The 27,270-nt window shown below is 33.0% G+C and overlaps 1 protein-coding gene across 2 annotated transcripts in view; it reads left to right on the top strand.

Moving 5' to 3' along the window:
* Window positions 1-4,767: 4,767 nt before the first annotated feature.
* Window positions 4,768-27,270, top strand: part of LOC126817552 (protein EFR3 homolog B) — a 55,765-nt gene continuing 33,262 nt past the window's right edge. For both annotated transcript variants that reach the window (XM_050544614.2, XM_050544613.2), the window contains exons 1-5: window positions 4,768-4,904; window positions 5,968-6,044; window positions 7,086-7,213; window positions 10,309-10,459; window positions 11,462-11,583. In XM_050544614.2, the coding sequence (XP_050400571.1) occupies window positions 4,898-4,904; window positions 5,968-6,044; window positions 7,086-7,213; window positions 10,309-10,459; window positions 11,462-11,583 (485 nt within the window). In that variant the 5' untranslated portion in view covers window positions 4,768-4,897. The remainder of the gene's footprint in view (window positions 4,905-5,967; window positions 6,045-7,085; window positions 7,214-10,308; window positions 10,460-11,461; window positions 11,584-27,270) is intronic.

The following is a 27,270-nucleotide window of genomic DNA, read 5'->3' as shown; positions in this document are numbered from 1 at the left end:
ATTTGGTTAGAGTGATCAAGGGCCATAACTGGGGCAGTAATTATTTGGAAATTGTTGAAAATCAATAGGATTCTCCTTCTTATGATCTTAAACACTATGTATAAATTTAAAGTTAATCGGATATTAACTTTAGCCGGACCGACCGACAGACAGACGGACGGTGGTGACGACAATATACAACCACATTTCAATGTGGGTGTATAAAAAACAAAGAACTTTAAATGTCAAATGTCACCGAGTGGAAACCAATTTCATGACAACATAACAATATTTGAAAGCAAACATTAGGAGGAAACAAAATGATTTATGGAAATATGGAAAGATGGATGAAAAGACAAGTTTAACATTAAATTAACTAATGCCCATGTGCACACTGTTTTAGGTAGGAATAAAAATATAGAAAATATAACATAAGATTAAAATGGTTCTTTTAACCAATCACATTGACTGTCAATGTACTTGTGTTATGACCTTAAAATTTGGTTTAATATTTCAGTGTCTTAAAAGGTCTTACCCATTCAGACCCTAACAACCATTGTAAATTGAACAAAATAACACATTGTCAAACCAACCATCTTATACGGGTATGCTTTTTAATAATATAATATATCTTTGTTTTACATAGCACACTGAATAAATATAATCTCTTTGTTTAACTAAACATTAGCTTATCACACTACTAAATACACTGACAGACTTGAATAACAAATATATGGGTATCTACTAGCTTCTAGGCTACTATACTTGAAATTTATTCTTTTAACTATAAATGTATCATCATACAGAAGTATATTTTCCTTGTAAGCCAATAGTGGAGAAGTCGCCATCGGATGGACCCAAATAAGGTTTCGGACAGAACACCAGTCAACCAAAGACTATGGTAGTTTTGGTGTAACATGCATTTCATGGTGAAAGCTACTTTTTTAGTAAATTTAAAAGCTATTATAGTATTATAAGGTCCATGCTATTTCTGACACAATTTCACCAAGTCAAGGGCAATAATTCAATAAATAATTGACAAATCTTATTCAAATTTATCCCCAGATATCAGAGAGAAAGTAGCATACTGAGTTTCATTAAAATAACAAAAGAAAATGTAAGTTTTTCACATTGATAAGCTGTTTTTGATGTATTTCAGCTATGTCAAGGAAAATAATTCAACAAATAAATAATGAATCTTGTATAAATTCAAACTTTTTTCAAGATCACATCAATACTAAGCCATGCCAAGTTTCGTCAGAATCGGATGAAAACTGTTCACACGTGTATGTCTAAACTTTTAAATTTAATTTTGTACATAAAATAATTCAATATATCAAAGATCAATTATGATTTTAAATAAATATGTTCAAATCAATATTTCAACATAGCTAATACCTAAATAAACTTTTTTTCTTTTTGTATATATAAACACAGTACTTAATAATTTGCAGAAAAGAAATTATGTTACAAAAAATATATACAAAACAGTTCTGTTATCATGAACTATTATGCATGTCAATAAAAAACTTAAATTATCTATTCAGAAATACAGAACTTTTAAAATGAACCGGGACATTTTAATTTTAAGCATTTTTTTTCTCGGTTAATAACTAATTCATAAATGAATTTTTTTCTAAATACTTACCCTTAATTTTAAGCTAAACTGAAATATGGTATAAAATAAAATAATACAAATATATATATCTTCTATTCATTAAGCTTACCTGGTTGACTGCCTACTGATTAATAAATATCACACTGTGTGGCTATGACCCTACACTATGTCAGATCCTCATACTTAGACAAGATAATAATCAATACAGGCCAATATAAATAAATCTTCTTTTCTGAAAGAGATATAATATTTGACACCATATGAATCTAATTTACAAATAAACTATCATCTTTATATTTGTAGCTGAGCTGCTACTTAAAGATCACATTGGACATTTAAATGTCCTTGAAAACTGCAAATATAAAAACTAAATCACTATTCTTTGGCACCAAGAAATGGACACAAATGGGTCACACAAATGGGTCGCAACGCATATAATAATGTAATATGAATGTATATATAAACTGCTTTACATTCAATCGTTTCTATTTTTACTGTAATTTCTAATCAGTTATGTTCGGAAAAATACACGAACAGTTCAAATTGAATGGCTATCTTTGGCACCTGGTTATTGCAGTCTTTACTTGTAATATTCTCCCGTGGGATATGTTTACCCCGTTCATCGAGTCGCTTCAATAAAAATGGTGCTCTAAAGCATTCAGGCACGTGATTTGTGTGGCAATTTTAAAATTTCCATTGCGTCTTAAATATTGGATATCAGAAGCCCATCTTTTCATGGTAAGACAAAAACATTAATGTTGATTCAAATTGACCAATAAGTAATGTTTGCAATGTTGAATACTGTGGATGATATTGAGTATTAGGTATAATTCATATTTTAATGATAAAACTGTACTATAATGTGTAAGCTTAAGCTTATATTATATAAATTAAAATTTATGTTTCTTTTTTATCAGATAAAACTTGTTGAAAATTTATGTAATTTTAAAAAGAGAAAAGCTTACTGTTGTCAAACAATGAATATACATAAACTAGCAGCATTCCGAAATAAGGTTGTATTTTAAAAAAAGCATTCGCAAACTAAAAGAAATTAGCAAGGAAATTAATTGTTTATCCTTCACTGGCATTTGCATCTCACCAGGAATAGGTGGTAGAGCACACAATGTTAAAACGTGGGCAATAAGTTTAGAAAAATCATCAGCAATTACTGAAATTCGATAGAGAGAGAGAGAGAGAGAGAGAGAGAGAGAGATGGGGTTGAACATCCACTCGACACACACTAGGTCATTTCGGGACTAACATATGGTTTAATTTTATTTCAATAATTCGCTTGCACGTAGGTCTCTTTAGCAGTGGGAGGAAACCGGAGGACGTGGAGAAAACCCACGAGGTTGGGAAATTCAATAGGCATTGTCTTTTTAATTCAAACCATATAGTAAGTACATACTAATTCTTTAGAGCCATTTAGTAAATGTTATTGCTTGTCTATCCCTATACATTTGTTACAGTACTTGCTTGAAGACGTTAAGAGAATACTCTTCCAAACGTCATCCAAATAAATTAGTAATTGTTCTTCCATAAGTATGTGTTATAGTTTAATAGTATACTGGTTGAAGGGCACTTTAAAAAAAAAAAAAAATTATTGTGAAACTCCAGATACAATATTCTCAAAAGCATTCAGGGCTTATCTTAGACCTATTTGCATACCGTATGTAAATGGACATGTTTACTGGACATTAAAAAAAAAAATGAAAAACTGTGGTTTATGCTCTTTAAGATATATATATATATATATATGTTTAAATTTGCATGAAATAATTGTTAGGTATTGAAAATATAATTCAAATTAATTTATTCTGGGTGAAGTTATGACTGTTTGAAGATGTAGCACAGATCATTTATTATCATAGCAATGGTACTCGACAACTGAGGCTATGTCTCGATTATCCATTTTATAGTTAAAGTTTTAAATCTCGTGGATGTTCTGTTCAAATCCATTTAAATTTCAGTCATTGAATGGTCTAGAGAGTTTAAATAAAATTTGAAGCCAAAATAAAGATCTGCAATAGACATAATGCATCTTATATAATGCATCTTTCAGAAGTTAATAAAGTGAAAACATTTTTGTGTAGATCATTGCAAAACAGATTAAAAAAAAAAATATGTAGTGTACAGATTGAAACTCATAACTGTAAAAACTAAACTTGTAGTCTATAATATGAATTTGTCTTAAGGGCTTGAACAAAGCAGTTTACATTGAATACAAAATTCTTGAAGTGGAGAAAAAAACCCAAAAAAACTTTATGCAAACAATTACTATAACTTGTATAAGTCAGTAAAGATTTGTAACCTTGGAACAATACTGCCTAGAAAATAATCAAATATCCAGTTTCTATATTCATGTAAAATGGACTATACAGATGTTTTTTGGTTAAAGCTAGAATTTAAGGGCTTGTGCTAAGTGTGCCCCCGAAACGTGACCCACTGTGCCCCTTCATCAACCATGATACAAAAAAGGAAATGGCCGGGAGACATGTCACAAATTATGAAACAATATTTCTGATGAGAGTCTATTACCATCTCCTTTACCACCAGGAATTTCAAGTTTGTTGGCTCTATCAAAATCTGGAATAGCCAAGCAGTTTAAAGAATCCACCAAAAATTTACAGAAATACAGTAAATAACTGATTAAATATTAATCAGCTTTGGAGAATTTATTGAATATTGCCATAGGAGGAAAAATTGTTGCTATAAATTTCAAAGGGGAATTCCCCAATGATGTCACAATTGAATTTTCCAAAAGCCTGGCTTAGCCTACTGTGCCCCACTCTAGTGATTATCTTATTTTAACTGTCAAGGCCTATTTATGCATACACGGTTGGACAACTGTTTTTTGTCCCATCCAAATGACTAGGCGCTTTTTTACATGCCAGTCCGTCCGTAATAATACAAATTTGCCGAACTTCAATTCAAGTTCAACACGCCTCAAACTTTTTATTCAGAAATTCTGCAAATAAAAAAAAATCATTTTGATTCTATCTTTTTAATAATATACTTATTACAATTTATCATATAACCAAATATGCCTACAGTACGCCTCCGGGTATCTTTTTAATTATTTTTTTTCGACAACTTGACCGAACTTCTTCATAACTTTACTTCTCAAAACTTGTTCTTGTCAAAGGGAGATAACTCTGATATTGCAGAGGGCGCAGGATTCAAGATGGTTGTGAAAATGAGCAATGTCTGAATTATTTTTATAAAACGAACCCTGACTTTGATTTTCTAACGTAAAATTACATTACCCTTGGAGAAAGACAACCAGTTAATTTATGTGCAATGACGGGTAAGTGCAACGGATGTGCTGCAATACATTTTCCTACTTTTTTTTTCTATTTTAATTTTTGTGCCGAGGTTGCTCCGCCTGCATACTCACTCTAGCTACGAGAACGTTGAGATATATACTAATGTGTTTGTTTTTAGCTCCGATTGGATGTCTTTAGTGGCAAACTCAGTTTCTTTATTAATGCACGTAACATCATAAAAATAAGATAATTTTATACTATTATTACCAATTAAACTTACGCCAATGTAATGCCTAGTCACGGCTAGTGGCACAACTATCGCCAAACTCCAAATATTTGCGTTTAAATTACATGTAATGAAGCGTTGTTTTTATCCGACATACACCGCCATACATCTCCCGTTTAAAAATGGCGTTCTTAGTAATGGCTTAACGCCTCGATTTTGAATACAATGATTTATACCCATTTCAGGTAGGATTATAATGCTTAATTGTAGTTGGATGTGGCAGAAATATTATAAATAACAATAATCAATCGTTGTTTTGATGAAAAATATTGTCAATTTTGCTTACTGATGCCCGATGCGAATCGCGTATTTGTCATACTTTAATTAATGTCCAATACTGAATACTGAAAAATCTCCTCCACCTTCAGTTTTCCGTGATCACTGTAGATCTATATGTTATTTGTCAGAAATTAATTTTGGAATAAAAAAGACTGAAAAATGATACCAGTGTAACTGTATTGAACATTTCAGAAACCGTTAGAATGTCATGCCATGATCATTATGTAAAAAATTCTGTTTGGCTTTATAAGATGGTCATCCAGAATTTTTTTACTGTTTCTGTTTTATTTTAAAAAATATAAAATTTGTGCACAAGGATAGAGACGAACCTTGAGAATGATTATCAAATAATTGTTGGTTACTAGAGTATATAATGTTATTAATTGGATGCTATGCAAGGTCATTCAACTGAAACATTATTTTAATGGAATATGTTAGCATTCATAATGTATCAGCAGCTTAAAAAGAGGTGAATTCAATTAATTAATTAGGGTACAGCGTCTAAATGATACTGTATAATTTTTTCATCGTTATTTTAGGCTGTTGTGTTTGTTGTTCTGCTTTACGGCCAAGATACAAAGTATTGGTTGATAACATTTTTCCTGAAGACCCTCAGGTAAGCTTACAAGTTGAAATATCATTACTGAACTGGAAACAAATAAATCTAAAAATAAATATATTCAACATTTAAGTCTTTATTGGTATGTAAATGATTTGCATCTGTAGTTCGCCATTTCCGCTAATAATTGTGATGATAAAATTTTTGGCAATAAAGTTTTAAATCTAGCAATTTTTTTTGTTATAACTATTTTATCAGTGCGACGATTCTTTATTTTTTGTCACAAAACTTTGTTCATTTTTCAGGTTGTGCATTTGCTCTGTTCGATTGCAATTGTTGAGTCAATTATCAATCAACTAGGTATCAATAAGGGGATATCTTTTGTCTATTATTAGTATTAGTCTGTCTTGGATTAGTGTTGATAAGTATTTATTTTAAGAGTAGTAATAAAAGAGAGACAAAGATTTAATTATTTGTCTTCAAATACATATCGGTGGTTGTGATGGTTTCTGTATAAAATCAAAATGCTAAACACTATGAACAATACTTGTTTGCTTTGTTTGGGATTATTGGATATGCGTATCTTTTGGGGTTGGTCAGATTTTAATCCACATATATGGTACTTACTTTGAGAACTATGCTTTTCCACATAAAGCAATCAGATTCTTTTCCCAAACAAATTTTTCCTAATCCACATGGACGATCTGGACCTGTTGAAGCCTTTCTCAAAAGTATGCATCTGAGAACAAATTTGAAAAACATAAAATTTTAAGTGCATAATCTTTTAGGGATCAATGGAAATTTACAAATTCAAAGACCTGTATGATTCACCTACCCAGAGACGTCTAAAGATGACGTTTGTACATTTCTGTTGCGTATCTGTGTTTGTAATTTCTCGAATTTCTTTTTAAAAATTGCAGAGTCAAAACTACAATTTAATTCCTTAGACTTTGAGACAATCTTTATTAACTGCTCAGGCAACTTAATTACTAGTTAGCATATGTTTCGTTGCTTGACGACTTTACATGTATGTTGAATTTCTTTTATTTGTATTAAAATTTCAATTATATAAGAATGTAGTAATGTTTTATGTTTTAGGATGGACTGGTTCGAATTAACATGGAAAAGCTCACATTTTATGCTCTGTCATCTCCTGAAAAATTGGATCGAATTGGGCAGTACCTAGAGAAACGGCTAAATAGGGAAGTTAAAGGACACAGAATAGAGTATGTTATACTAATATTTAAAAATGAACTGTCATTTATAAAGATACATTCCAAGCGAAGACATTTTTATTATTTAAAGATGGGTTCCCAGAAAAGTATTTATCAGGTGCTTTTTCCAATAAAAGTATGGTAATTTTGGTATATATGGAAAGTACAGATATCCAATCTTAATAGAAAAATACTGGATTCCCCGAAAAACACTCATGGAGCATATACTAGGGTTGGGAAAATAATGTCGAATTTAAGTGACCAGTGTTTTCAGAGGCGAAATACAGTGTACTTTGAGAATCCGGTCGGGGCTGGGACAAAAAGCTGCTTTTTCGGTCAGGGACCGGGCCATTTCCAAAATGGCGGACAAAATGGCCGTCAAAATACAATTTCTCCAAGTTTTTTGAATTTATTCTATGATGTTGTCGTGTAATATGTCCATTTATAGGTTTTCTGGGATGCTGAATCCAAAAATGTGTTTTTTTGTTTGATCTGACATAATTCCGCCATCTTGATTTTCAAAATGGCCGACAAAATGGCCACTAAAATGCATTTTTTCAATGTTGTTCGGCTTTCTCTAGAATATTATCTCGTAGTATGTCGATCTATAGGCTTTGGGGGTCGATGAGGGACTTTCTTGAAAATGTAAAACTGATGAAAACTTTGGCAATCAAGCGGAAAGAGGAGTTGGAAAAAAAAAGAAAGTTCTGAAGACCTTACAGCTCCTAAGTACTTGTAAGAAACACGGTGGACCTGTAACGCCGGAGAATATGAACATCCTCAAACAGCTAACAGACAAAGAACTCCTCTCCGAGATCGCCTACATTCGTGCTACAATTGCTAATGATATCAGACAGAAACGCAGAATAAAAATGGACAATGGGAGATTTAAATACGAAACATTCTGTAAGAACGAACTAATTCAGTCAATCAAGAATGTAATGAAGCCAGAAAACTGTGTATGTCGTGACATAGATACGCTCCTGAAGAATGCCTTTGCCATTGATTGAAATTAATGTATCGATGTTTGATCAGTATCCTGATGCAATGTAAATACACATGTGATAATAAATCAACTGAGTGTTATATTATTATTCTTTCGTACTGCCTTGAGATGTGATTTTCTTTGAATGTTCTCGGTTTACCCCAATTCAGAGCCACCCAAATTCATCGACATATTACACGTAACTATTTCGAAAAAAGCGAAATGACATTAACAGATTCATTTTGGCGGCCATTTTGGCGCCATTTTGAAATTCTATATGGCTAAAATTCGATCGGATCGACCAGAAAACCAAATTTTCAGATTCATTGACCCACAAAACCTATACCTCGACATATTACATGATACAATCCGAACAAACGCCAATCACAACATCGGCAGTTCAGTGCGGCGGCCATTTTGTCAGCCATTTTGAAAATCAAGATGGCGGAACTTTGTCGGATCGAACAGAAAATCACAATTTCGGATTCATCGACCCCCAAAGCCTATAGATCGACATACTACGAGATAATATTCTAGAGAGAGAGAGAGAGAGAAATGGGGTTTAACGTCCACTCGACACAAACTAGGTCATTTCGGGACTAAAGTATGGTTTAACTTTATTTCAATAATTCGCTTGCGCGTAGGGGTCTTTAGCAGTGGGAGGAAACCGGAGGACCCGGAGAAAACCCACGAGGTTGGACAGGCGACTAATATTCTAGAGAAAGCCAAACAACCTTGAAAAAATGCATTTTAGCGTCCATTTTGTCCGCCATTTTGAAAATCAAGATGGCGGAATTATGTCAGAACAAACAGAAAACCACATTTTCGGATTCAGCATCCCAAAAAATCTATAAATCGACATATTACATTAAAATATTAAATGGCCCGGTCCCCGACCGAAAAAAACGTTTTCCTTTTCAGCCCCGACCGAATTATCGAAGAACAATGTTTTTCGCCCCAGAAAACACCGGTCAAATTCTTACTGAATCAAAATGTGTCTGATTGTCACAACCCTACATATACAGGACAAAAATGTAAGGGTTCCCCTAATCAACAGCCCGACGATTAGGAATTTCTGCACACGTGATGTCAAAGGTCACACACGAACATTGAGCGCTTGATGTACAGGTTGATAAACTTTATGAAGAGTTAGACGTACAACACTTTCTGAGATAAAAATGACGGAAAAAGATGTGGGTAGTGGATAATCCAAGAATTTAATTAGGATTCGATATTTGTAATAAATAGTAAGCGATTAAAGACAACATCGTCTTATGTATGCAATGAATTCTCCTCTGACTTCCAAGAGAGGTAAGCCACGTGATGTTAACATGACCTGGTTTGATTGAATTTTTATAGCAGGACATTCCTTCACAATTACAATGTTTGTGAAGGATTTGAAGCAAAGTTATGGCAAATTAATTAGTTTGAATATGTTTTTAGTCCATGTATACCATTAAACCACCCAGTTTGTACGCGGGAACCCATCTTTAATTTTTAACAATAAAGGGTTAAAAATTGTTCTTTAGATGGTAATTTAGACAATTACAACAAAAAACATAGTTTAGATAAAATCCCGGCTTTGACCTTTGTGAATTAAAATGTATTATCGGTCAAATATCGACAGATAATTACAAAAAAATTAAAGATGAAATTAATAGAACGTGACCTGGTTTATAAATTTTTATAGCAGGACATTCCTTCGCAATTACAATGTTTGAGAAGGATTTGAAGCAAAATTATGACAAATTAATTAATTTGAATATGTTTTTAGTCCATATACCATTAAATCACTCAGTTTGTACGCTGGAACCCATCTTTAACTCAATCAACATATTATATTCCAATTAAAACAAAATATGGCATTGTATGAATGGGATCCTATTGGAGATGGCAAAATACCAAATGAATGTTACTGCATGCCAATATTGGAAATCACCTTTGCTTCTAAGCACAAAACAAGATGTGGGTAGGCCTGGGCTTGATTTGTTATACTGTATACTGACTGGCTCTTAATAGTCTTATGCTTGTTTTTATTTAGTTTTATTCTTGTGTCATTGTTCTGCTTTTAGTTACTAACATTATGAATATTTATCACTTTGGCCTTTCGAATATGTTGTAGATTTGTGTTTATTGCCATGGATGCCTTGGATCAACTTCTAGTCTCATGTCATGCACAGTCTTTAAATCTTTTCGTGGAAAGTTTCTTAAAAATGGTACAGAAACTTTTAGAATGTGATGAACCAGAATTACAAATATCAGCAACTGCTTCAGTGAGTAAAAACAAGATATTTTTCTTCTTATAGATTTTTATGATTCACATTGGTAGCTGTGAGGTCAAACAAATAGGCAACGAAGGGAAATGTAAAAAGTTCACATTTGCTAAAGTAGGTGTGTACCAATTCTAGAAATATAATGGTTTAAGTAATCAAGACAATCTAAAAATTCAAAGTTGACACCGATGGCAAGTTTTGTTGATTGTTCCAGAAAGAATAAAAATGAAATGGGGTTTAATGTCCTACTGTTCTGCTCCGACTGTGCTAATGAACATGGGTAAACGCCATACAGTGTGCTATGAGAGAAATTTTACCCAGACAGTGGCACTATATCGAATTTCAACTGCCAAGGGATCTTATGTACACAGGACCTCGGTTTTCATACTATCCAAATGACTATACGTTGTCCCTTGCCAGGCCCTCGGTCCTGCACCACTGACCGGGAGGGACCACACTAGAAAATCCAGATGAACTGTCTCGGCCAATGCAGAGCTTGAACACTGGACCTCCAGGTTAGCCAGCCAATGTCTTACTCACTGAGTCACCGTGACTCCAGAAAGAATAAACATGCCTATTCTTGTGCACAATGTTACACCCTGCAATTTTTGAGGCCAAAATTGGCCAGAAGTTATTGGAAGAATAAAATGTTCCAAATGCCCCCAGGCTCCAGCATACTTACAATAAGTTACAGTAACTTGTCTGTCATTTGTAACGGCCAAAAGACATCATTTTTTCATTATAGATTTTAATGGAACTTTGTGTACCGTAGTTGTTTTCTCTGTGAGCTAATACCCAATTTGTACTACTATTTTCCAAACCTATAAGTGGGTGTATCTGCTGTGGTGGCCACTAATATTCTAGGTTCTCCAATTCCATCAACTGTTAAAGAACACTGTGTAGGATTTGAAGTTTTGTATTATAAAATGTAAGTTTTCAGTATGGTCTATAGTGTAGCAAATAACAAAATGTGATTACTGAAGTTCAGTATGTTTATTTCAGTTTGTCAAATTTGCTAACATTGAAGAAGACACACCATCTTATCATCGACGTTATGATTTCTTTGTCTCGAAATTTAGTTCTATGAGCCACAGTGGACTAGCCAAAGAAGAAACTAGACAAAAGTAAGTACTACACGTTTTAATGTACTGAAATTTTTATATAGATCAAAGGATGTTATTAGTCAACAATCTTATCTGTCACTCCACTTTTTTGTATCATAAAATAATCTAGTTTCTACCCGTTTACGAAGATTTAATTATTACTTAGCATTCATACTGAAATGCCTTTGAGACTGTTTAATTGAAATTTTTCTTCACACAGAAGAAATATGAAAGTAAAGTACACGACTAGAGTTTGGGACTAGAATCGTCGAACACAGTGGAAAAACACTGACTTTCGTGGGGTGTCCTTGGCGAATCGCTAACGTGCCAAATCGCGGTGGATCACAGAGTTTCGCGATAGATCACAGTGTTTTGCGTTGGAACATGGTGAATCGCTTGTGTGCTGATTTTGTCCCGATTCTAGCCTGTTGAAGAAAAATGTACTTTATTTAAGTTGAATACATGTATGTTAATCTTGAGCGATTATATTGAATAATTAGAGGACTATTTTGTGATTCGGCTTTGATTAGTTTGACACAGCGGCCAAATAAACATATTTAAATTCATTCAATATGACAATAGAAGAGAAATAAATACATCTAAAAATTACTAAAAGTAAAAGCTTACTCAGTTTTTTCGACTAAAATCGTCGATGTAGGAATTAAAATGTCGGTTAATTAGCTTAGGGCCTGTTCTCAGGCGGAGCTAGCTGTAGACAGGCAGCCAAAGTTTGGGATGATGCCTGTGTGAAGGGATTCTGTACGTGCTGTCGCACAACATGACAGTCTTGTCGCCTTGTAGTAACCCTTGGTCTGCCAGTTCGGGGGCGATCATCTGTGGTGTTGGTGACACGAAAGCGTTGCTGAAGCCTGTAGATGGTCCAAACATTAACCTGGAAGTGATTGGCAATGGCTTGGGCAGTGTGGCCAGCGTCGAGTCTTCCAAGTGCCTGGTTCCTCTGAGCTTTCGTGAGTCAACACGGGCCTTTTCCTAAGTTGTGATACATCGGTGTATGATGGTAATGTATTATGACGTATGAAGCATTAATAGTCTGGAGGCTCAGTGCTGGGCTTGGTGGGGGGGGGGGCATCAAATGGGCACAAAACCAAATCTCTCCGATTTAGTTTAACAACGATTGTTATACATAATGAAACTAGTTGTCCGAAAAACAATTGAATAGTTTCATGGTTGGACTCCAGCCTGCAAACTGCATGGATTTCCCTGAATCCCAATCTGGGAAAACTGACGTTAATCTCTGACCAGAAAACACGTATCTGACAAGTGACAACTTTTTTATGAGTTTTTATGAATTCGTCGGAACATAGACACAGATATAACCGACGGAGGCATTGTACATAATAGCTCATGGGATATAAATGCAGTATTGGTAAATGTTACCGGGGAAAAGTTTGCCTGATGTCGTGGCGCGGCCTGCAGGCTGGAGTCCAGGCATGAAACTATTCAATTGATTTTTCGGACAACTAGTTTCATTATGTATAGCAATCATTGTGAAACTAAGTTGGAGAGATTTCGATTTGACAGTTTTTACATATTTTTGAAACAGGTTTCGAAGTGTTTTGGTTCTGTTATGCAAGATCTTTTTCGACGTTCCAAAGTAAAAGTTCGGTGCTAAGACCACCTAAAGATGAATTTTAAATTAGGTCACCAGAAGTGTTGTCTTCTTCAGGAAATAAGTTCAATAATCTTCCATTCCCTTTAATGGATTACATCTAGAAATATTGCTTATTTCATGTAGCATATCGTGTTCTGAATAATGTTTATGATTAGTACACAAATTTTGGTGGTCCTCGCTATTTTTCATATTTAATTCCTGTACCAGCTTGAACTTTATGTCAGTAATATTCCTCAGTAATTACCTGCCTTCATTTGTACAATAGAAAATGAAATCAAAACATTTGTGAAAAGAAGAGTTTATGATATCTAAACATCGTTTTCTTCTTTATAAAATGGTATTATCATGTCTCTTATTGGCCTACATGACCATTTACACATAATTCACTCCCAAATTTTACTAATTCTGTAGTAAGCAGTGCCTAAGTTATATGGTAAACAATGATTTCTGTGCGACAGTAAAATCGTGCGAAAGTGCCACTGTAGATGGGAATTTCTATATGGAGCCTGAAAACACGTAGTTTCATTACAGAAAATAAGTTGAATATTTGGTTGTCTGTGAATGGAAAATGCTTAGAATATTGTGTTATAGCAAATGGGTTGCCCGGTTGGACCGTAGCGATTCTTATGAAGGAAAATGGTTATTGAAGTAGAAACAGCAGATTTGGAATGTTATATCTGACATCTACATGTATGACTAGTTTCTACATTCTGTTAGCTGATATCAAGGAGATTAAAATGTCCGACAGTGGAGAAACCACTAGGTAATCATGTAAATTAAGTTTTTAATCACTCTTATTGGATTGATAAATAGTCAGACAAGGGAGAAGCAACGTTTCGAAAATCGCATATTGGTGGGCCACCTTAGTATAAAAATGCATTTTTCTTAGCATCTACAGAAGTTATTTACTTCATTTAATAAACATACATTATGCAAGAGCTAAAGCTGCCAATTGCACGTCTATCTTTAGGCCTGAACTGTTATCTAAATTATTAATTAAGACATTTATTAACTTATCCAGACCATAATTAACTCTCGATGTCATCGCTAGCCCGCGATATTTTCTGGATTAGAATTATATCTGCTGCTTAACGTTCATTGATAATTAAATCAAAAATTGGATAATCAAGACTGTTTTTTATCGTACCGACTTTAGTAATGATGATTGAGGCTAGACCCAAAATTCAATCACTAAAAATTAGTAAAATCTCAGGGGCCTCTTTCACGAAATTTTATCTAAGATAAAATCCAAATTTTAGTAATTTGATTGGATAATATTAGATTGATTTTAGTGATTAGCCAATAGAAATTGAAGTATCTACTAAAATTTGGATTTTATCTTTAGTTCAAATTTCGTGAAACAGGGCCCAGTTCTCAGTGGATCAATTTGACTGAAATTTTTAGCCAATACCCTTTACATTATCTAGTTTTTAAGTATTAAAGTGAGAACTGCCAGCTCTTTATCTAATCTTCCATAATGTATCTTTTAATTTTATTGTGCTTTGGAAATTAAAATATTCTGATGTTAGGGAAATAAACAAAGAAACTGATGCATTTTTTCCCTTTAAACCGACTCCATTCTTTTTAAAATTCACCTTTAAATCGAATACCAGACTTATTCATCTGCAACACATATCTATTTAGAATTTCATTGATTAATGTAAGTAGCAAACATTGAAGTAATACACTATTGAAAATGCCAGACAGATTATGGTAAAAGTTTCACAAAACATTGGAGGATTCGTATGAAAAACATCCAATATTATTTCTCAGTTTATTCATTCACTAACAGGAATATAATAATATCTTTAGTCACAAAAAAACATCAGGTTACAAGAATTCATTAACTTTCATTTTACATTTTCATTATATTCATACATTCATTTCACATCAAACTATAAACAATTTAGATTTAACATTCTGCACAGAAATGGCACACATCACTGAAATAGATTCAGTTTGAATGAATTAAGAGAGATTTATTCCCTTAGTGAGTAAAAGAAATAACATCAGCTGTTATGTTAAGATATATGGTGATTTCAGAACTTTTTTATATATTGAGTGTGTAATAAATATGGTAATAATATATTGAAATGCAATGAAACTGCACCACTGATTAGATTGTAAGTGCTGGTGAGACAAAATGCAGCTTAAATTGACAAAAATCAAAGTCCTAAAAGTATATGACCATAACTTTTTAAAAAGCATGTACGTAAAAGAAATATTCTAGAATACTAAAGATAGAAAAATGAGCTTTAAATAGACAATTTCACTTTTGACGATCTTTGGTTATAATTTTTTCATGACTAGTGTTCGGAACTAGAAACTGAATGCAGATGGCTGCCCTAATGGACAAAATTCCTTGTAATTTGACTTTACTTTTAGCATAGCACAAATATCGAAATAATGCATAATTTTTAGACTTACACAGATACAGACATAACATACGAGACAAAAAATATCTGTTCATAGATGTAGCAGCCTTTTAAAATTTGTTTAAGCTTTCATAAAATCATATGCTAAACAAAAATAGATTCTTTCTAAATACTCTTCACTTTCATTTCATCGACACCCGCCATTCTGGAAGTCCTCCAACCATGCCACAATAGAATGGATCAGTATTCTCGGACTATGGTTCTGACTTAATGAAATTCGGATTCATTTAGTTCAAACGATAGTCAAGAAATCACAATAACCGAAGGTTGCCTTGGCTATTTGCATCCTTTTGATTTGACTTAATTTCAAAATTCAAAAAGGTACATGTAAAGGTACATCAAATTTAGACTGTGCAAAATTTGTTTTTTCAATAATTCACTGAATATGCTTTGATTTTAAATATTAGTATTAGATCAAGTTAATTACATGTAAATTTCTTTTCTTGCTGAAAGGGATAACGCCTATTTAAAGTAGCATTTTATGGAATGTTACATGTCTCAACTTTTAACATAACTTGATGCTGAATTTTCATATATATTTGTATCCCTTTTACTGGGGTGATACTTAACACCAATAAACACAGATAAACTACTGATAAACTCCCTGAGATCCTATATAACTAAAAACTATTAACTATTATGTACGGAAAAACACACTAAATACCAGAAACACCTTCCCTATATATAAATAAAAAAATAAAATAAATAAAACAATAAATAGATGAAATATCAACAGTTTAATTATAAACCACCATGACTGAATCGACACCGCATTTACCTAAGTTGAGCCGGGAATACTCCAGCAGGGATACTGATCTCAAAACAGTGAATAACCCGTTTGATATTCACCTGCATTGAATTCTAACTGTCACATTAGATATTAGATACAAAAACTGCCCCACTGTTTTGGACTAATCATCCTATATGTTGGGTTCTAGCTTTGGATGCATTTATCATAATTGGGGGCTCTAATTTAGCCCAACATGATTGATAGGTAGGGGAGGGGGATGTATTTTAATTATTGCTGATTTATATTGATCATTTTGATTAATGTTTTTATTGTAATTACATGTATGTTACAGTCATTTATTTGTTTTATGATTAATAAGTGACATTTTACACCATATCAGGATGTTTTCTGTTGATTCTTGGATTGAGGCACACAAAAATGTTCCATTAGATACAAAAACTGCCCCATTAAATATTAGATACAAAGACTGTTCCATTATAGACAGTATTAGATACAAAAACTGTTCCTATATTCATAAAAAAACTGTTGATCTACATGTATTGGCAACAGCTGAAGAATGTGTTTTATTGTTAAATTAAATGATATGAAATATCTGGAAGTATTGATATACCTGTATTGGAATTTTGATTAAATCATGCCTAGTGCTGTGCATTGCTGGTTAGATGTGGATAGTACACGCGAAAACTTCCACAGCCAAAGTGTGGCGCATTCTCTGTTCTGCTACATATTTTAATAGCCTTGTGATCGTCTAGTAATGTCTCTGGTCATATTTGTTTCTTATTCTTATATACTTGTGTTGTGTATATATTTTTATCCCAGAAATAACTATGCATCAGTTTGTTACTACATTTTATATCAAGCACTGAATACATAGGTTACAAGCTTAGGTTACAATACAATACTTAAAATTAACATGTCTTTCTTTCCACCCCTAATTTGCAGATCGAGTTTACTGGCAGAACACACTACATCATATGGCTCTCCTATAAATCAGTGGGTTCTACTCATCCCAGCTTTTGTCTCTTGAACCTCGGCTGTTTCTGCCGAACGGGCAGAGCTCTGATGGTTTTCTACCCTTGGGTTCCGACTTTCATTTATCTAATTAGTCAAATATGATGCAATTAATTATAATAATTGGATATTAAGCAAAATGATGCAATAGTAATTTTCCTACACAAGTGATAAACAAGATATTCTGGTTTCACCCAGAATCAGCTATGTTTTCATTTTGTAAATCTTTTTATGTGTCAACAACTCACTCATTCTAACTAATAATTAGTTATAATATAATGCTATTATTTATTTAATGAGAAAAAATTCTACACTAGTCTTACATATATACACGTTCTCATGTACATGTAATAAACTATTAATACAAAATTTCTTGTAGACAGTCAGTCACTTGACATTTTTCTATTCCATAATTATGATAGATAACAGTAAATAATACATTGCATTATCAAATTAACACAAAAATTATTAGTAATATGGTCAAGTTTTTATTGCTTGAAGTTGAAGCTAATAATAATAAAATGATAACTAGACATTCCTTTCTTAGAACAATACCCTAAAGACCCAAAGCATTAGAAATAGAAACCATTGTTTAACTGTGAAGTGGATGTCATTTTTGTAGGTCCATATCCATTGACACTAAAGCCTCAATGTGCCAGATGACATGTGATCAAATTTAATGTACTTTAAAAAAATAGAAAATAAGTTCTTAAAAAGTGTTATTGAGATCGTAATCTAGACTTGGGAATTTGGAAGGTCATAATATAACTCCCATTAGGATTGATTAATTAAAGGTTAAGCAAAGTGTTTATGTAGCACCATGGGTCTTTTGTCAGACATGGAAAGCGGACCTCCAACAAACCGATCGCTACATCCAGCGTATGACCCATGCATCTTTTCTTACTATATATCTTAGTAGCCTTGTGTTCGTCTAGTATTTTTAATTGTCGTCTTTGCTTCCTTTTACGTTGTTTATTCTCTTCTTATCTACGTTAAGATGTTTGTCTTCTTAGTAGTTAAGACGTTTGTCTTATCAGGAATAACAATGCATCAGTTCGTTTTTACATTTTATATGAAGTGCTGATTACATAAGATACAAGTATAGATTACAATGAAGTCATTCTCTCAATGCTAATCCACCCAGACTCGCTGGGCGAGTCTGCTGATAGAAATTGCTACATCTTCTCCCTCTGAAATCAAGCAGCTGTCTACTGAACCTCCGCAGTCTCTTCTCTCTGAGAATCTGGTGTCTGACGGGGACCCAGAGATATGATAGTCTTGTAGCTTTGGGTTTGGAGTCCAAACTTTGGACCTTTAATTATCTAATTGGTCATGAAAGATAGAATCCAATTGATTTTCAACAATTTCCTATAATTATCTCCCTTGTAAAATTTGAAAAAAAATATTATCAACAATTTACAAGAATTACTGTCCTAGTTATGGCCCTTCATTTACTAGAAAAATCCTGATGCTGCTGTGGAGGCTAAAGCTATCATGCGATTAGTTTGAAATTCATATACAGTGTTTATGTTCATGATACGAAAACGCCTGTTTTGGTTTTCGTGGTAAAATTTTATTTGATTGACTGCTTTAGACTACAGTTAGAATAACAGTTGGAAATAAAATAGATTAAAAAAACTCAATATATCCTTGGATTGAAACAGTCTGTAAACTAATACCGAGGGATATATTTTAGGTTAAAGTAAAGATATATTATACAACATGTCTGATACAGGATTTTAAGAAATTGTATTTTTGTTACTGTGACAAATTAACAGAGGCACGTTAGGATTCTTGGCCTAATCAGTAATTTAATGGTAAGATCTATTTGATGTATAGCTTTTAAAATTTGGGTTACATATTCCAATTTGGAGAAACTGATTTTGCATTTTATTCGTTGTTTAAGGTGACATATTAAAGAAAGTTTCTCCATTTTATTCACCCATATTGAATTTGGAATTCACCACATACGTTCTGTCAGTTCGCCGTCAGCAAGCAATTGATTTTCAACAATTTCCGATAACATCTGTGATACTTAGGACCCTTGATCAATTTTAATAATATTGTATACGCTGTAGCGGCTAAAGTTATCACTTGATTGGTTTGAAATTTATACACAATTTTAACTTTATGAGACTTACTTATCAATTTTTGAGTAATGTCCTATTCTATATTCAATATCATGTCAAACATTATTGATCAAAACTAACAATCAGGTTTTTCATGTGTAAAACTTGCCAAACTGTCTTAATTTCACCCGATTTACTTGAATAGTTTATAAGGCCACACAAAAAGGAGAAAATTGGATGGAAGTGAACATTAAAGGGCCAATCTCGATTATATTTTGGAGAATAAAACTGCTTAGTTTTGTGTTAAAAGCCCTTAAAATCCTCTACCTTAGGACTGTGCAACTAACTTTGCATATGTGATACGTTTTCAAACAACTTAAACCTGTCAGTCTTCATCTGGAAATGGAGACCAGTGTCCTAAGCTGTATTATACTGTGTCTGCATAAAACCAGGCTTTAATTTTATAAAAATAATTTGTAGGTGGGTCATAGGGTTGGCAATGGATACTGCTTTCAAGTATCAATAATTCCCGACCATCCACCGATCAATAACCGATAATATCGGCAAATTATTTTTACTTAGGAATTTGTTTTGAAAACATTCATAAGCAGTTTTAGTCGGTCATGTCCAAACAACTCAAGATTTTGAGCTGAAATTTCAAGACAAGGTAAATACACCATTCCTCTATATTTTGGTGCTTCAATTTCATTTCTGACTTTTATTTCTGAGACTCTGTTAAAATTAGGATGGTCCTTGGGAAATATTGTTACCCATTCCTTCCATACATTTACAGCTTTTGAAAACAAGTAGACATGATGAAATTTTGACCAATTTATATAAGACAACTCTTTAATCATTTTCAAAAACCATTTTGCCACTAATAATATAAATGTGAAGCAATGATTAATAATATCCAATCTATGTTGAAATTACCACTGCTTAGCACTGTACCTCTGGTCTCCAGTCACTACTTGATCGTGTTATTGACAGATCATCCAGTTGAAAACATTTTTTTCTAGATATATGTACTTCACATAACACCGCAAACACACACAATGTATCATGTTTCAATTCCTTTCTGACCATTATCATTTCTTTTGAAATTACATCAATTTCATCTAAACAATTACTGTTCTCGATAGGATATCAGCCCAAGCATCGGTATTGGAAATCTTAATGTTTGTATGAACAGTAAACCCTGATAATATTGCAATTGGTATTGAGCTATTCCCTGCTAAAAGTTGCCAGAGTGGTTTCTGAATAGAGGATTGACTGTATCCATACCTCTTTGAAATAATGTCTGACATTTACAGATTATTATTTTTGACTTTGAAGATTAAATTTTTTATTCTTCTTTGTGTTGTCAACTCAATCATGAGCAAAGTCTACGTCACAGGTAGACTTTTGTCCTTTTAATGTGTCTTTGATAAATCTAATGATATATCCAATTTCTGATCTATAGCAGAAATGATTTTATAAATGGAATATAGTATCATAGATCCTAAAGGGTAATAATACTCAAAGTCCATTAATACAATAAAGAAAAGAAAATGTCACCAGGTCAACTTTCTAAAGTAACTGACATTACCATGGTAAAGTAGTATCAGGTGCTTCTAGAACAAATAAGCATATTCTGCCTTGTGTTTGACATCTATTGATAGAACACTGGATCCTTGAAGTACATAATCAATAAACAATGGGATGCTGTATCTATCAGGTGTTTCAAAAAGAGTAAGAATACCCTGCCTTGTATGTGATACCCACCACTATAGTAACACTGAAATTTTATACTTAACAATTTGCTGATATAGAAATAAAAGGTTTTGATTGCAGTTTTTGGATTAGGTGTTTATTTAATGTTTTTGTCCCAGTAAGTCATAATAAACCAAGGTTTCTCTACACTGATGTTGGGGTCTACTTACTCCACTAACTTCCAACTTTTTTACAGCAACATCTTTAATGTTTAAGGTGTCAGTCTAATTTCTACCTAAGACATATATATTTAATTATTAATATACAAGAACAGGGTAGATATTGACTTTTGTTGTTCCCCGATCTTTGTCTTTTTTTTTTTTAAAAAAAATACAAAATAATTCTCAAAGGACATTTTTTTCAGTGAACAATGAACCAATTTTACTCAATTAATTTTCCTGAGAATCAATGAAAATCAACTAGAAAAATTAGGATCTTATTAGTTTCTATAAAAACCAATTTTGTAAAATGAAAGTTGAAATTTAAAAAACAATTTATGTTTTTGTGGCAGTAGTCTACCTGATGTTTCCAAGGTTCCAGCAGGTTGCAATGTATCAAAAGATAATTCTGACAACAATTGTTACTTTTGTGCTGTCAATACATTTATTTGATTCTAAGCTTACTTCTAATGAATTAAGATTTCTGGAGTGGAGTCTATAGAATCATAAACCTGTTTTTCATGTACTTGAAGGCTTGAATCATTAATATCACTGGCATTTAATTCCCCTTGCTCCAGCTATTTCCCCATTTACATTTCGCTGTCAATGACACACTTAAGGTCAGGGATGTTATTGGAGTGTCAAACTGCTGATGGTGGATGGTTTGGTGGTTAACTCTGTCATGTTTACATCATGAGGTTTTTGAACCGTACTGTTTTTCTTTTTGAAGCTGTATCTTCCAATCTTTAATACTTTCAAGGTTTTTTTTATCACATTTCCATTATTGATAAAGTTAATCAAAATAATCTGCTGGCAAATGGTTTCCTAGTCTACCATTAATAGTGAAGTTGTTGTACGTCTGATGAATAAAGACGTGTGTGCAGGATCAATACTACATCGCGTCTGCCGGTGTGTCGACCATTCTGTGTCAGATGTGATTCTAACTCTGTATGAAACGGAAGTGAAGACAATGTGACTAGTATTTATCAGTTTGTGTTCGATTGTGCATCAGTGATTCATTGAAACATTTTGTTATTTTATGATCTGATAAACGACAATTGTTAATTACTCATTTTTTGAATTATTGGAGTACCTTGTCTAGAGTTACGACGGTATATACAGATCTTTCAATGTAATTATATACAGTAGCTGGTTATTTTTAGAATACTGCAATTTCATATTTTGGATCAGTTTGGTTATTTTTCTTAGTTTAGTTATTTTCTTTGATTGAGAAAATTTTCTAATCATGAGAGTAGCATTGGCATTGTACTCTGACAATCCTAATGGAGCCAGATACTTTTAGTTATGTTTTATTGTAATGTTCATGTTTTATGTCAAATTCTTCTTCCTATTATACATATGTTTGAAGCTTTTATTTGGTAGACCCTTTCTACTCCGTCATTTAACTTGACGACTGAAGATATTATTTGGTGTGGCGGGGGGTTGGATGGCTGAATGGTTAGCATGTGCGTGCTGTATCATAAAGTTTGTCATTGAGTCAACTGGCGTGGTTTCGAATTCCGGTTGTACGTGACAAGGAGTAGGGTCGCCTGTTCAGCTTAGTGGGTTTTCTCCGGGTCCTCTGGTTTCCTCCCACTGCTAAAGACCCCTACGCGGAAGGGAATTATGGAAAAAAATTGAACCACATGTTAGTCCCGAAATGACCTGGTTTGTGTTCAGTGGACGTTAAACCCCATCTCTCTCTCTCTCTCTCTCTCTCTCTCTCTCTCTCTCTCTCTCTCTCTCTATTTGGTGTGGCATTTCTGCTGGCTTTTGGTGAATAAGCATATTACTGATAGCATTACGTGATTCCATGCTACATGTATATGTATGTCTATGCCGTTCAATTAACTACTGTTGTAAACTTTCGAAAAAAAACCCTTGTGTATGGAATTTTGATAAATTTTCAGTCTGGGTCTTAAGAAATAAGCAGGGGGTTGCATGTCAGTATTTCATAAAATAAATTTCAAACACATGCAAGTCAATTTTAGTTATTTATAGATGACATTACATTTGAGAAGTCTTCAATTATTTCTTGGTAATGTATACAAGAAATGTGAATTCATGAAAACGCTATCTTATGGATTTTTTGAAAGTGTATAATCATACTGTGTCTGATACTAATTAGTGGACCTATACTTTTCAATCACAAATAATGATTCGAATTTGGACCCAGACACATATTATTAAAGATTGGCTTCTGCCAGAAATAAAAAACTGCAATAGGCATATTTAGATCTTACATAATAAAGTATCTTTAATAGTGTTGTATCTTTAAGTTGTGAATAGGTGGGAGTTTCAAATTTAAGGTGCAATCCACAATCCCACCCCACATTGAATGTCAACAAAATACATAATAATATGCATAAAATAACACTGAGAACCCTGGTAGAACATAGATCGTATTGCCTGTATAGTTGTTTCTCCGATCGTTATATCGCCGGAGAGGGGTTGGATGGCCGAATGGTTAGCGTGTGCGCGTTGTACCATAAGGTCTGTCATTGAGTTATCTGGCATAATACGACTCCCCGGTTGTACATGACAAGGAGTAGGGTTGCCTGTCCAACCTTGTGGGTTTCTTTCCTCCGACTGTTAAAGACACCTACGTGCAAGCAAATTATTGAAATAAAATTGAACCACATGTTAGTCCCGAAATGACCTAGTTTGTGTCAAGTGGACGTTAACCCCCATTTCTCTCTGTATCGTGGTAAAGCAGTTTTATTCTAGTAGATATAAAGTTCATGGCATATTATGATTATTACTGGTTTTGTTGTTGTGTTTTTTTTGTGAACCTTCGGGGTGCTTACTTGATCTCATTGTTGGTTGCACCCGGAGAGGTCTAAAGGAACATCATGAAAGGGGACATGTAGGTATTTCATGGTATCCTGTATCAGATTTATGAATTTTCAGCTTAATTGTTCTCATTTAAACTTACTAAAATAGAAGGGAGATGGACCAAGCTATATGTAGACATTTTAAACAGAAGATTATATTCTAAAACCAAGATGATAGGATTGTTTTGGTTGGTTAATGAAGTATATGAGGAAAAATGGTACATCAGAAGTATAAGATGTTAGTCAGTTCAATAAAAACTACAGCATTGACATGTACATAAAATTGTTACAAAATAGTCTTTTGTGATGTTTAACCCTATTCCATTTTCTAGCAATAAGCTACATGTATACCAAGATGTTGTTTACCATAGTCTATATATAGGCTTCAATGGAATATTGAATTGGACAAAATACTTTTAATAAGAGCCATTCAGATCCGTTTCTGGCACCTATTTCCATTAACTATAACAGGTCCCGTGTTTACATTAGAATGCACGTAAAAGATCCCTTGGCAGTTGGAATTCGATATAAGAGTAGGCGATAGTGCCGCTGCCCGGGCAAAATTTCCCTCATAGCACACTGTATGGCGTATGCCCGTCTTCATTAGCCCAGTATAGGAGCAGAACAGTAGGACGTTAAACCCCATTTCATTTCATTTCATTAACTATAAGGAATTACCCTGAAATACATTATATTATCCGAAGTGTTAGTAATACCTTATCTCTTGAAGGACTTTCAATGGCTTTTTGTTGTCCTTAAATGGAGAACAGTAGGATTGGGGTTATTTAATTTTTGACTATATACAGGTAGAATTAGTTCACTGCTAAATGCTAACCAAGACATGCAGACCAATTACGTGTAATTAATTGATGAATACAATAGTAAAATTAATAATTTGTTATTGATGTGAACTTTTGAAATTGAAAGAGTATCAGAAGTATAACTTGCCTTGTGCACAGTCATCACTACTTATAATAAAATCAACTCATTGAGAAGCATATACATGTACATCAATTTCTCTTCATTACCAAGTGGATTTTTAGCAAGGGTGGTTTGTTGGTAATATTGAATGATTTTATTGAGTGTTACTACAAGGGATTAGATTTACTAGTAGAAGGTCTTGGTAGGCTAATCTGTGAGTACTTATTGATACCAAACATCGTAGATCACATTCTTATTGATTTCTCTTACTAGTCTTGATACTGTTTTAGTGATAACACTAACAGTGTCAGTCTTCAGCTCTGACTTCTCTAGATATTTATGAATGAGTTATAATTTTTTAGCATCAAAGATTTAGACTGAAATACAATTTTAAAGCATCAAAGGTAAGACTGTTTAAAATACAATTCTAAAGCATCAAAGGTTAGACTGAAATACAATTTTTGATCATCAATGATTTTTGGACTAAGATATGATTTTGGAACATCAAAGATTAGACTAAGATATAATGTTTGAGCATCAAAGATTAGACTAAGATATAATTTTTGAGCATATTAGGCTGAAATACAATTCTTCATCGTCATTGATTTTTGGACTAAGATATAATTTTGGAGCATCAAAGATTAGACTTAAGATTAATTTTTGAGGATTAAAGATTAGACTAAGATATAAATTTTGAGCATCAAAGGTTAGACTGAGCTATAATTTTTAAACATCAAGGGTTAGACTCAGATATACTTTTTTGAGCATCAGCATCAAAGACTGAGATAAGATTTTGAGCATCAATGATTTTTGGAAATCCTTTAAAAACCTTAGTGAAGCTGTGACATAATTGATTGAAACTTGTTAAAGATACATTATGGGAGATTAGATAAAGAGCTGGCAGTTCTCACTATAATAGTTAAAAACTAGATAATGTAACGGGAATTTTCTGAAAATTTCAGTCAAATTGATTTACTCTAAACCGAGAATTTAGCGATTGAAATTTTGGCCTAGCCTTGATCTTCATAACTAAAATCGGTACGATAAAAAACACAGTCTCAATTATCCATTTTTTCATTTAATCAGAAGCAGCAGACCGGTTTCTGATCCAGTAAATATTGCAGGCTTAGCGATGGCATCGAGAGTTGATTATGGTCTAGATAAGTTAATTGATGTCTAATTAATAATTTAGATAACATTTCAGGCCTAAAGAAAGACCTGCAATTTGCAGATTTAGCTCTTGCATAATGTATGTTTAAACTACGGTAGGGTAGGCTAATTGAATTTTTTGTAGGAGGACTGTGTTGTCAATGAATGTGTAGATCTATATGGTTAAAACAAATAATATCAACCTTACCATGATTCCAAATCATGTATTCCATTTTCAAATATTCATACTGTTAGTCTGCTAATTGGAATGGAAAGTAAATTATTTGTCAGGTATCATATAACAAGATAGCACAACTACCACTAATCACTTCTGAAATCTGAATACTCCTACAGGTGCATGCATTAACAGTTAACTACAAAATCTTTTCTCTTGAGCTTCTCGACAGGGTTTATTTCATTGGTCACCTGAGGATGTTAGATTCGAATCTAATAAAGAGGTGATCAGATGTTAATTACACTATTGTATCCTAGTAATCAGTATTCTAGTCTGAATATAAATTAGTGTTGAATTCGTCTTCTTTACGACAGTCTAGATATTGATAAAAACATTTAATTTTCTAACTGTGTCTTATCTAATGCTTTGCTTAATACCTGTTGGCTTACTGGAATTCTGTTATATTGATCTGTAAATATCTTTCTTATCTTGGTAAAATTTGTTAAAAGGTTTTAATATTATAGTATTTAAACTTATGTTATAAACTAGATTGTATTTGACTGCTTTGTTTATATGTTAAGCAATATGATATATTGATCACTACGCAATATATATTAAAGAACTACATACATAAAAACTACATGTTATAATTACAAAGAGAATACTAGTACTATAAAATGAACTAGTTTCAAAAGTTTTAACCTGTTAAACTGTTCTGACAATGATAGTCAGAAGTTACAAACAGTGGTGAAATGTTCATGTCTCAAGCTACCTAAATCTAGCAGTTTTAAACTGATCTTTAAAGTGACCAATATAATAC

This window comes from Patella vulgata, chromosome 4 (genome assembly GCF_932274485.2).
Source record: "Patella vulgata chromosome 4, xgPatVulg1.2, whole genome shotgun sequence".
Lineage (NCBI taxonomy): Eukaryota > Metazoa > Mollusca > Gastropoda > Patellidae > Patella > Patella vulgata.
The sequence above is the reverse complement of the archived record's forward strand: the minus strand, read 5'-3'. Positions and strand labels throughout refer to the sequence as shown.